The sequence below is a fragment of the Thermobia domestica genome, chromosome 10, assembly GCF_964235325.1.
Source record: "Thermobia domestica chromosome 10, izTheDome1.hap1.1, whole genome shotgun sequence".
Taxonomy (NCBI): domain Eukaryota; kingdom Metazoa; phylum Arthropoda; class Insecta; order Zygentoma; family Lepismatidae; genus Thermobia; species Thermobia domestica.
Genome location: NC_137463.1, coordinates 252,394,076 through 252,407,629, shown reverse-complemented (window position 1 = coordinate 252,407,629; position 13,554 = coordinate 252,394,076). Strand labels below are relative to the sequence as shown.

The 13,554-nt window shown below is 35.1% G+C and overlaps 1 protein-coding gene across 1 annotated transcript in view; it reads left to right on the top strand.

Moving 5' to 3' along the window:
- LOC145662203 (phospholipid-transporting ATPase ABCA3-like) overlaps positions 1–13,554 on the top strand; it is a 211,910-nt gene that overhangs the window by 73,439 nt on the left and 124,917 nt on the right. Inside the window, exon 12 of the mRNA XM_081727537.1 lies at positions 1,261–1,525. Within this exon, the coding sequence (XP_081583663.1) occupies positions 1,261–1,525 (265 nt within the window). The remainder of the gene's footprint in view (positions 1–1,260; positions 1,526–13,554) is intronic.

Sequence of the window (13,554 nt, the reverse complement as noted above, 5' to 3'; positions counted from 1 at the left end):
CTTTCATGGTTTAACGGGCAAATTTCCCAAACTGGAATTACTTTCAACGTTCCGCACAGCAGCCCCTATTACTTTTAACAGCAACGTGTATCAGAGAAAACGTTTGGCTGATTTCTAGACTCATAACCGATGGCAGATAATGTTACATAAATGGAAGTGGAATTCTTCATTTCTCCACTTACGAGTTGCAACTGAAAGGATATACGTACGTCACTTTTCCACTAACATTTTTGACACAATTCATTTTCGTCCTACGCTTATGGGATTCATACAGAGCCAAGTCGTAACACTTCTGCTCAATATACCGGATAGTTCAATGCTTCCAAATTTGTACATATCTCGATTTCCCACATTTTGTGGGATACGTCCTTTTTCCATTAAGCCCCACAATTATGGGACCTTTTGCCTGCGTAAGGCGTACTCAAGTATATTGCTAGGATGTATACCCATTTAATATAGCCTAGCAAGAATAAGATAAATTTTCTTTGAAATGAAGTGTTAAATTCTCAGACGACTTGACTTTCCATCTTGACAATAATTTTGGTTTTGTTATATTCTTTCTTTGAATGGATTTAGAAGAATTAATTCATTTTGAGTTTAATTCTTTTTCTTTGTGCTCTCTAGGCTAACGGAGACGGGGTTTGGGTACTTGTAGACTAGATATGGTGGTAAGAAATGACCTATACACTGAGGGTGCATGCATAAAGGACTGCGCACCTGCTAATAGCACTATATGCAAAGCCTTGTGGTTAGAAGCCCAAGTGCCGTTCTGTAATCTTGGTGATGTATAAGTACGTAAGACACGAAAACCTAAAATAGAGATATTTAACCTTTTGTCAGAGGTACAAGCAAAGGTCCTTGAGGTGTCTGAATTTAAGATTGAATATATGTTTTATTTCCAACTACAATATCTTTAAAGAAAGATTGAATACAGGTTTTATTTCCAACTACAATACCTTTAAAGAAAGATTGAATACAGGTTTTATTTCCAAATACAATACCTTTAAAGAAAGATTGAATACAGGTTTTATTTCCAAGTACAATACCTTTAAAGAAATTTTTTTATTCAAACATTGTTATGATCACATTAGGATTAAATAAAAAAAAAATGTACTACCTATACAACATATGATTCATACGATAAACCTTACTTTCAGATACTGTTATAATTGCTTTCAGAAGAAAACTATTGGTATATTTGTAATAAAAAAAGCGAGTTCCCAGCTTGATATTAAGTAATATTCTTCATTATTCTTTCAGCGTATCGGACAGCTGACTGGGTATTTGGTTGTTGAAGAAGCAAATACTTGGATCATTGTTGCTTCTATAGGTTTTGTTGTATTTACGTGTACTTTCATTATTATTTCACTTGAAGATCAAGCAAATGGCGTCAAACAATTGCAGTTTATTTCAGGATTAAACAGAATATTATATTGGGTCGTCATGTATATGTGGTTGATGGTCGTCTATTTTGGTGTAGCGGCAATAGCAGTTTTGGTAGTTGCCATCCATATAAGAGAAGGGTGTAAGTATGCAAGTGATTAAGTTTTATGGGTAAGTAGTTTAGCTTACCAAAATTCCTATATATTGTAATATCTTGCGCATAGCCCTGTTGACAAACAACCTGCATGTGCTTATGTTTAAAACAGGGTTGGAAAAAATACATTTAAAAAAGATCAAAACATGGGCTTAAAACATGAAAAAGGTGTTCAAAATGTTTTAAACATGTTTTAAAACACACACGAGAAAACAACATGTTTTAAACATTTTGAACAGTTTAAAACATGATTTTAAACACAAGACTTCTTTGCTCTTGCAACCGATCTTTTTATTTATTTTATTCTCATTAAAACTTCTTTGTGGTGGGTACAGAATATTTCAGTATAGATTAATAATTCTCAACTTATTTCATATCACAACCCCCCTTTTATTACACCCTCTTGCCAGTGGCTCTCGTAAGTACTTTCTTGGTTGTTATAAGCTTTTTAGGTAGATTTTGAAATCTACCTGCTATGGAGATTTCACACAATCTTTCAACATACATGGCAAAACAAGTCCTCACCATTCTTGTATATTGAGAACGTGTTGAGGGAGAATGATGAAACTTGGAAGTGGTCTGATACATCAGATGGAGCTATCAAGAACATGGCGGACACCTTTGCTTGGTATTCGAAATTTCAAATTCAAAGGGAATCATGTTACATGTTTTAAGGCTATAATTTTATCAGAAATACAGTTGTGCGGTTATTTTAGTCCTAAAGCAAGTCATTTCGGAGTTACCGCTTCTGAAAATTTTCTAGTTATGCCTTTAGGGGCTAAGCTCGCGTTTCGTGGAGGCGGGTGAGATTTTTGTTGCAAAATTTGATTACTATTTCAGAACACTGATGCTAATAAAATTATTTTAAAATAATAAATTTTCGAAAAATAATATTTGAAGCACACCTCATGTTGTGCTAACTTCAGAATATTTTCTGCAAGCCTATGTAATTGGTTGTTTTTTGAGTCAATAATTTATTGAAGAAAAGTAATATTTGGGGCGTTCAGAGCACAATGCATTCAAATCTATTTTCAATAAAGTTCAGTTTTGCTCAGCAAATGATTTCTATTTCAAAACGTAATATCTTCACAGTCAAGAGTCCAAAACAAATGTAACTTAAACCATGAGAAAGGTCGTGGTATAGTTTCATATGACAGCCGCTAGACAGGGACGTCAGTGGGACAAGAGAGCAACCGCCCCCAACCCCACCCTGAATTTCAGATTTTGGGGGCAGTAAGATAGTTTTAGAAATCTTTAGATAAGCAAAGTCCAAAAGAACAAGCTTGAGGCCCTTACACCGAATAAGTACGGAGAACATACAGATGATTAAAACTGAAAAGTTGCTTAGGCCCAATTCCCAGAATCTTAAGCAGGCCCGAAACTCGAAAGTAAAGCCACTTTTGGAATCCTTGGGCCAAAAAATATACAAGAGAGCAATATAGGCTTATAGCTCCTTACGGCCAACGGAAATAGATTATAACTGATCAAAATCCGTATTTATTCGGAGTAAGGACTTCAAATATTTTATGTTGGACTTTGCTCAGCAAAAGGTTTCTAAATCTGCATTACTGCCCCAAAAATCTGAAATTCAGGGTAAGGGGTGTGGATGACCTCTAAACGAACACCCCTCTCTAACGGAAATTATATAAAATTCTAGATTGCATTTTGTCATGTAGTTTTTCTTTTTTTCATCTCGGATTCGTGGTTGTGAAAATATGACGTTTTCCGTCGGTATATTCTCTTGGACACACCAAGCATTTATTTAACGTAATTATGAATCATTGACTATGGCATTCGGAGCTTGACTGGTTAATCATTCCCATGCTGAGCGTACACAAAATGATGTTAATATCTTAAATTTATGAGCAAAGAGGGGGAAATTAGCCCTCCTCCTCCATTCCATCAATGCCCTTCTCTAGCGGTTGTCCTATGAAACTCTAGTCCACACACTTTCGCGTGGTTTTTGTTTCATTTATTTCGTATCCTTGGCTACGAAGATACTACGTTTGCTGAGCAATAGTGAACCTTTCTGAAAATGGACTTGGATCCCTTTTACTCTGAACGCCCCATATCTAAAAATATTTTATAAAAACTGAGTTGGAGACAAATTTATCCTGCAACCTAAATTTGTTCGAAGCGCATAAAATTAATTTGTTTAGTTTGATTGATTACAGTCTAGCATCAGTAGCTAAGCTATATGAAACAGGTTTTTTGTTTAAAGTGGGATCTGAACCATTAATTTTGAAATTTTACGTCGGATCGCAGTCAACATCTATACAGCAAATTCCGACGTCTCGTGCCTCTACCCTCAAAATTTAATGTTAAAAGACCAAAAATTTCGCCCTGTAGCATGGTGCATACATACAGACATACGAATAAATTGAGATCAAATTGTCCCAATAAGTATCACGATTTAATGGTTAGTTATGCGGGCGACTGCCATACCTTGCGCTAACCAGGCACGTAGTCAGGATTTCGTAAAGGGGGAGTTGTCCGTGACATGAAATACTGAGGTTATCACACCAGGGACTCAATCATTCTAAACTATTTTACTGGAACATATATTTTTTCATTTAGTCAGGATTTCGTAACGGAGGGGGAGGAGGGGCGTGAAATGAAATTCTGAAGGCCCAGGAGCTTGATCAATCTAAACTACTCGTATCAACATATATTGGTTTGTTAGAACAATAAAATGAGGATATGTTGGCAAGTATTTTAATAAACTATGAAGAAACTTCGAGTATAATAATAATAATAATAATAATAATAATAATAATAATAATAATAATAATAATAACGTATTGAAGAAGATTTTATAATATTTACGTCCTTCCTCTGTTTATTCAAATATAACAATTTTCCTTTCATTATGACCTCAACTATTATAAAAAGTACATATTTATTATTATGAAAAGTACATACTCAATAATGTCTTATAAAATATTTCACAATATCTGCGTTCCTTTCTCTGTTGAATCAAATGCTAACAGAACTTTCTTTCCACATAAATTTTTGTTTTTATTATTCCGTCAACTACTGTCGGTTCCAAATAACAGGTTAAAGGAGCAGTAGAAAATTGTTTTTGAAATAACATGTTTTATACTGCAAGGATGTGATGAAGAAAAATTGTTATAAAATGTTCACGCTGCTACACAATGGCACTATGCTTTCGGAACCTTAATATCTCCCTGACTAGTAGCACAAATTCTGAGAATTCAGTAACTTTTCTAGAAATTTCCCTGACTCTTCTAGGATATCTCGCTCCCCTCGTCACCATGTATTGCAAGTAATACAAATCTACTCATAAAAAAGAGTAACCAAAAGCTTCCTGTAGTTATTTTAAAAATATTTTTAACGCTGATCCTTCTTTTTCTCATTTCATTTTGTTTCATCATTCCTTAATTTTTTCATTTCTGGTCTCGAAGGGGAGGGGGGGCAGGACCCCCCGGACTCCCCCATTGCCTATGTGCCTGCGCTAACTCGCCTGGTTCCTTCATACAAGCTATACCAAGGCGTAAAGTTTTTAATTAGAATTGAGGTGGGGAACAGGAACGAAATAAAATTTTTATAATATAATGAAAAAGATATTGCTGATACAAAATTAATTCTTACCTAAAGTTCCCAATTGCATCTCAACCACATCACTGACGTTAGAATCATCAGAAGCAATTTTCGGATCAACACTTTTACCATTTGTTTGGTTTCCACTTTTTTCACTTCATAATGATTCTTCATTCTTTGAACTAAATCAATCATTTCTTTCTTACACTTTTTACAGCGAGCTCGTATGGTCGTTTTCTTATCTGATGGAGTTTGAGTTACTTTAATAAATTTGCTTGAAATTATGTCCTTTTTTCTTCTCGTAAAACTCGTGATAAACGATTCCAAGCTGTACGGAGACTGAGAAGCAACATGTACTGTATCAACTAATGAGTGCGATATTTTAATTTCAGAACCGCAATTTAGCAAATAACATTGTTTTCTGAATACAACACAAAAATTTGTTTCCATGATAATTATTTTATTTATTTTTTAATATCAGTTCTACAAGTAGTCCAACCTTCGACTACGACACTTTCTCGCAAGTTAACTGAGAATCATTTAAACAATACAATATACGTTAAAAATAAGGGAGAAAAAAAGAGACAAAATAAATTTTAGATCACCACATTGACCTGATGTAACCACGACGAATCAAAACATTCACATAAGAAGAAAATAGTCATCTGAATGGGGAGAAATTTTTGACAGTTTTCTTCCTCTGGCAGATTTTTTTTAAATAAAATAAAATAAAAATAAACATGTTTAAAAAAGCCTTAAAAATTCACGTGTTTAGAACAAAATGTTTAAAACATATATAAAATTTGTTTTAAACAAAATCAATTGTTTAAAACAAGTTTTAATCATTTGTTTCAATTAAACAAAACAACCCTGGTATACAAACGTAAACATTGTGCGTCCTACTACGACTTACTGAGACAACAGAAACACTTGTGCTACCACTAGTCACATGACGATGAAGAACCACCAGCACAGCCACCACACTGGAGGATCTCACCAATAATTATCAGTATACGCTTGGTCTATCCACTCTCTCAGCATGCTTTGAGCTTCGATAGGAACCTAACGCAAAGCCTTTAGTTTGCTCGAAACTCTAGGCTTCCTTTCCTTCCCACTTAGATTGCACGGAACTCTGTAGGACTCCTAACAACAGCTACACAGCTTGCGTGGCGCTTTGTGGCCTTTAAACACTTTTGCTTGCGTGGAGCTTTGTGGCCTTTAAACCCTTTTGCTTGCGTCAAGCTTTGTGGCCTTTAAACCCTTTTGCTTGCGTAGAACTTTGTGGCCTCTAAATCCTTTTGCTTGCGTGGAGCTTTGTGGCCTTTAAACCCTTTTGCTTGCGTGGAGCTTTGTGGCCTTTAAACCCTTTTGCTTGCGTGGAGCATTGGGGATCCTAAATCCATTCCATCTAACTTGCTCGGAGCTCTGTGGAGATCCTTCTATAGCCTACTTGGGCCTTGTGATACCGTATTTTCTCAAATATAAGAGGATTTTTACATTATAGTATGTTTTTTTTTTTTTTTTTTTTTTTTGTAACATAGTGTTCATAGAAGAGAAGATTTTTGTAATAAAACTTGGCAGTGGGAGAAAAACGATTTCGAACTACAATTTGCTCTATGCATGTTATACCTATACTTGCATACGCAGAACTTTACAATATTCATCCTGCCAGTGTATCCGTCCGCCCCGGAGACAAAGAATCTCAAAAACCACTTGATAGCTCACCATCAATTTTGGCCAGGGTGTACAAAGTAAAAAATTAGGAATCGTGTTCGTTGATAGAGATTATAGCTAAACCGGAATTTGTACAAATAAACCCTTTTAGGTTTTACGTTGCTGCTTCTAGAGCAAGAACAGTAAGAGATAGAAAGAAGTGGTTTCCTGCAATCAAGGGTACCTAGAATACATTTCATATCTTTCTTAATTCTCCTGCAAAGCCAGATGAGAGAACTCCGCTACAACTTCCCATTTCAATATTGAATTGAATAGAGCAGAAACGATAAGAGGTTTCTTCGGTCTCGCTTTATCGTTTCAAGAATAGCTATCATCTTCTTCCTTAACCCTCAGAATTCATTCACATTCTGTTTAACGTTGATCGCTAAAGAGTAAAACGGTAACAGTGAAAAGAGGCTTTCTCCAATCAATTAAGGGTCCCAAGATTACACTTTATCTCCACTTTTAACTCTCTTCTAAACCCAGATGAGAGAACTCCGCTACAACTTCCCATTTCTATATTGAATTGAATAGAGTATAAACGATAAGAGGTTTCTTCGGTCTCGCTTTATCGTTTCAAGAATAGCTATCATCTTCTTCCTTAACCCTCAGAATTCATTCACATTCTGTTTAACGTTGATCGCTAAAGAGTAAAATGGTAACAGTGAAAAGAGGCTTTCTCCAATCAATTAAGGGTCCCAAGATTACACTTTATCTCCACTTTTAACTCTCTTCTAAACCCAGATGAGAGAACTCCGCTACAACTTCCCATTTCAATATTGAATTGAATAGAGCAGAAACGATAAGAGGTTTCTTCGGTCTCGCTTTATCGTTTCAAGAATAGCTATCATCTTCTTCCTTAACCCTCAGAATTCATTCACATTTTGTTTAACGTTGATCGCTAAAGAGTAAAACTGTAACAGTGAAAAGAGGCTTTCTCCAATCAATTAAGGGTCCCAAGATTACACTTTATCTCCACTTTTAACTCTCTTCTAAACCCAGATGAGAGAACTCCGCTACAACTTCCCATTTCAATATTGAATTGAATAGAGCAGAAACGATAAGAGGTTTCTTTGGTCTCGCTTTATCGTTTCAAGAATAGCTATCATCTTCTTCCTTAACCCTCAGAATTCATTCACATTCTGTTTAACGTTGATCGCTAAAGAGTAAAACTGTAACAGTGAAAAGAGGCTTTCTCCAATCAATTAAGGGTCCCAAGATTACACTTTATCTCCACTTTTAACTCTCTTCTAACCCCAGATAAGAGAACTCCGCTACAACTTCCCATTTCAATATTGAATTGAATAGAGCAGAAACGATAAGAGATTTCTTCGGTCTCGCTTTATCGTTTCAAGAATAGCTATCATCTTCTTCCTTAACCCTCAGAATTCATTCACATTCTGTTTAACGTTGATCGCTAAAGAGTAAAACGGTAACAGTGAAAAGAGGCTTTCTCCAATCTATTAAGGGTCCCAAGATTACACTTTATCTCCACTTTTAACTCTCTTCTAAACCCAGATGAGAGAACTCCGCTACAACTTCCCATTTCAATATTGAATTGAATAGAGCAGAAACGATAAGAGGTTTCTTCGGTCTCGCTTTATCGTTTCAAGAATAGCTATCATCTTCTTCCTTAACCCTCAGAATTCATTCACATTCTGTTTAACGTTGATCGCTAAAGAGTAAAACTGTAACAGTGAAAAGAGGCTTTCTCCAATCAATTAAGGGTCCCAAGATTACACTTTATCTCCACTTTTAACTCTCTTCTAAACCCAGATGAGAGAACTCCGCTACAACTTCCCATTTCAATATTGAATTGAATAGAGCAGAAACGATAAGAGGTTTCTTCGGTCTCGCTTTATCGTTTCAAGAATAGCTATCATCTTCTTCCTTAACCCTCAGAATTCATTCACATTCTGTTTAACGTTGATCGCTAAAGAGTAAAACTGTAACAGTGAAAAGAGGCTTTCTCCAATCAATTAAGGGTCCGAAGATTACACTTTATCTCCACTATTAACTCTCTTCTAAACCCAGATGAGAGAACTCCGCTACAACTTCCCATTTCAATATTGAATTGAATAGAGCAGAAACGATAAGAGGTTTCTTCGGTCTCGCTTTATCGTTTCAAGAATAGCTATCATCTTCTTCCTTAACCCTCAGAATTCATTCACATTCTGTTTAACGTTGATCGCTAAAGAGTAAAATGGTAACAGTGAAAAGAGGCTTTCTCCAATCAATTAAGGGTCCCAAGATTACACTTTATCTCCACTTTTAACTCTCTTCTAAACCCAGATGAGAGAACTCCGCTACAACTTCCCATTTCAATATTGAATTGAATAGAGCAGAAACGATAAGAGGTTTCTTCGGTCTCGCTTTATCGTTTCAAGAATAGCTATCATCTTCTTCCTTAACCCTCAGAATTCATTCACATTCTGTTTAACGTTGATCGCTAAAGAGTAAAACTGTAACAGTGAAAAGAGGCTTTCTCCAATCAATTAAGGGTCCCAAGATTACACTTTATCTCCACTTTTAACTCTCTTCTAAAACCAGATGAGAGAACTCCGCTACAACTTCCCATTTCATTATTGATCTACATAGAGCAAAAACAATAAGAGCGTTCTTGGGAGTCTATTTAGCGTTTCAAGATTAAGTACCATCTTCTTCCTTAACTCTCAGAAATCAACCATATCCGGTCTTAACGTTGATCGCTAAAGATTAATTAACGGTAATAGTTACCGAGAAGAGGTTTTCTGCAATCAATTAGGCGTCCTGGGTATGTGCCTCATCTCTTCTTGAATCTCTGTAGTAAAGTTAGAAGTTATAACTTTACTCCCGGTTTCAAAATTAATTGAAACAAATGCATAGATTGATTGAATGAGGGTTAATGTGGACGTCAGCATTGAGGCCGTTTCTCCCCGTCACGATTAAATTGAAAGTCCACGCAAACTAACTCATCTACGTAGTGATAACGCTACTTCTTAAAATTGCCAATTTGTTCTTTAGAAAGTACTTAGGGAACTTTAGCAGGATGTTTAGGAGAAACATTTTGGTTTTCAGCTTTGTTAAAAGATTTATATAATTTGCGTACTTTGAAACACGTGAAGAAGAAAACTTGAGTAAATATGCAAAGCCACAAGCACAGAAAGAATGATTTACATTGTGGTTAACAAGTACAGGTCACTAAAACTTTCATAATGTTATTTTCAATAATTTTCCAGTGTTAAAAGGGCTTCTTAAAAGTATAGTTTGGTACTGATTCTAGTTCCATCACGCAATAAAGACAGAAATTTTTGCAAAATTTTGTAGTCTGTGACAAGTATTGAAGTTTATTGGGTTATGTGATTGTAGTGAGATGTACAGTCAGTGACAAAAGTTCTTTTCGTTTGATGAAATTAATTTCGTAAATAACTTCAGAACGGAAGAATAATTTGAGTACAGTTTTCAATTAATTAAAAAGAATGTAATTTTATGTACGTTCCTGCAATAGCACAAATGTAGGTTCCAGCCATAATACCATTATTACCACAATAAATTTTACCAAACGGAAGGAACTTTTGTCGCTTACTGTACATTGGTATGACAAAATGATTTATGAAGATGAGAATAAAGATACTTTAATCTATTGTTCTTTTACTATTTTACTTTAATTTACTATTCTCATTAGCGGTCTTATAACTTTCTTTATTAGCTTTGATAACGGACTTAGAATCGAGTCTGAAATATAAGATTACCCCCTTTACGATTTATGGTAACTTTCGTTACCATGGTGTAATATCATCTTTCACCGTTATTTAGCTTCTATAACGGATATTTAAGCCGGTTTTTTTTTATTGATTAAGTCAAGGATGGACCAAAGACACACCAGATGCATTTTGGAAGCGGATTGTCAATTTGGCGGTGCCAAGTGAGCTGGAAAGGCGTGGCTTTTTTTAAAGGTAAATTTCAAAACTTTTCACGCATTTAGTTTTCAAGATATCAGATTGAAATTTTGTATACGGATTTTGTGCACCCTTGAGTACTTCTGAATTATTTTGAGATGACTACGTGACTACGTGCATCCCGGTCCGAGCCCGAGGGACGCAAATATTCCGAGAGGATGACCTTTTAAGAAAAAATTCCGGTTTTTCCCGATTTATCCGGTTTAGGTGTATAATATCTGAGGGGTACCGTTGAAAAGGGCTCGTTATACTGGAGAAAATGGAGTTTAAACCATAATTCTAGATCAAATAGTAATAACGCAGTAATGTTTTATAATTATATATATATATATATATATATATATATATATATATATATATATATATATATATATATATATATATATATATATATATATATATATATACTGTATATATGGTCTTAATTCAGCCTTTCAAAATATTTTTCCGCTCTTTGTTTGCAAGATACATGATTGAAATTTTCGACATGCATTGTGTACATAAGTGTGTATTTTTCAAGAGATTTTAAGATCCTTACGTGAACCCAGGCCCGGGCAAGAGGGGCAAAGTGTTCCGGGAAGGGATTTTTAAAAAAATGCGGTTTTCCCGATTTTTCCAGACGTGTGAATGGTACCGTTGGAAAGGGTTCGTTATGCTGAAGAAAATGGCGTTTAAACCATGACTGGTCAAATAGTAATGTCGCAGTAAATTTTAAATATATATATATATCTCGAGTCGCCTTCAGACTTTCAAAAATTTCTCTCAACCTTTGTGTAATAAGTACCAAGTATATGTCATGTCAATGTATAAAAATATAGATATTCAAATGTTAAAATGCTTAAATAATACGATTTTGGATATCTAGTTGTCAGTAACAACCAGACAATAGTATATAAATATGGAAGTATGACAATAAAAGTTTACATTATAAAGGCTCAATTTTAATGTAATAAGAAGCTGAATCGTTAAATATTTGGTGCCGGAACCTCGGAAAGAAAGTGTATCGTTTCTAAGAACAGTAGAACGTATACCATTGAGCCTTATATAGATTTTACCGTCCTCAGAAGTGGAAAAGTTATACCTCGGGGGAAAAAAAAAAAATTAGCACTACGAGTAATGAAACGATGATTCAGGCTGAAAGGAATGTTTCAGAAAACGTTTTAGATATCCTGAGAGGGATATCACAACATATTAAAGACCTTCAGGATCAGTCCCAATAAATTAAGGACCACGTTCAAGATCAGTCACAGCGTTTCGAAGAAAAGCTAGAGCAATTGCAAACACGCAACGACGTCAAATGGGACCTGATACAGAAACAACTGAAACAGGTAAATCAACAAATTGCTGTAAAATTTGAACATCAAGAGGAAGAAATGGACAAATGTGAATCGATAGAAACCACAGAGAAAACAAATTTTGAATCTTCATGGGTGGAATTTGCAGAGTTTTCACAGAAGCACAATGCCGTATTGGTTGTATCAGATTATCCTAACTTCTTTCATCATTCGAATGTTTTTGATTGCTTTGCCAATACTCTGTGCAATGAAGATTCTGGTATGTATCAGTATGCGAAGAGTTATGACAATCCTCATCTTGAGAAAGCTATTAACAGTCTGCGTTACCCGTATATCCAATATGATATTAATCCTATGGTTCATGTAGCAAGAAATAAGTTGATTCCCATATTCGTGAAACACAAAAAGAAAACGTGTGTTCTTATTAGTGCTTATGTTGATTAGTTGATTGAATTGGAGATGTTGAAATGTACATTCAACGAAAAGACCGGAATGATGTTAGTAAACAATCCGATGATGCTTTCACAAAACGTGATGCAGTGCGTTGGTTTACATCATCCAAGTGTGTTGTTGCAAAGTTTTGAAAATTCATCAATGGTTCAATGCAGTACTAGCTTGCATCAAACTAACCTTCGTAACCAAGTTCGAAGTGTCCATGTGAGACTAAAGTGTGATTCCAATGTGCAGGAAGATATGCAAGAAGATGTTAAATTCATGTGTACCGGTGATACGACAGAACCTAATCACAGAAGAAACAAAACCCGTGGTAGGACAAAGTACCGTCAGTGTTGCCAATTTAGCGACTTTGTCGCTAGAACTAACGACTTTTGGAAGTGTCTAACGACAAAAAATTTTATTTAGCGCCTAGCGACAAATCTAGCGACATTTAAGAATTCAAATATTTTGTTCTATATTTATATTAAAGTTTCCAAAATTTTGCAGTTTGTAATACTAATAATTACGTTTACACACTTGGTTGCACTACTGCTATGAGCGACTTACTTCGTTGGATTCATCACTGCTATTAGGATTATGCCCTTCTTCACTAAGGTTCGGAAATCCGGGAATTTGGTAACCTCTAATTTACCTAATTTACCTTACCAGCTTTAATTTCTCGCTGGAGAACATTGTGCTTTTCTGGTTCAGTGTAGTGCGTGTGATTTATGTATTAATTTAACTGCGTCTGTTCTTAATATAAATTATACAGAAATTTCGTGGGGTGAGTTCGGTGAAGTGTTCCAATACGAAAGCAACATGAATCCACCCCCCCCCCCAAAAAAAAAGGTAATCATACTGTATAAGAGGGAATGGGGAAAAGTGATCCAAAATTTTAAGTATTTGCAAACTTTTAATGCTATATTTATTAATTTTGTATTCTTCAAAGCGCATAGTGCAGTGGTTTTGTCAAGATGTTCATATTTTTTAAAAGAAAAAATACTCGAGTCTTCCATTGTAGATGAAAATATTTAATTTATTTTAATTCCTTTGTAAAATTATATAGCGACATTTT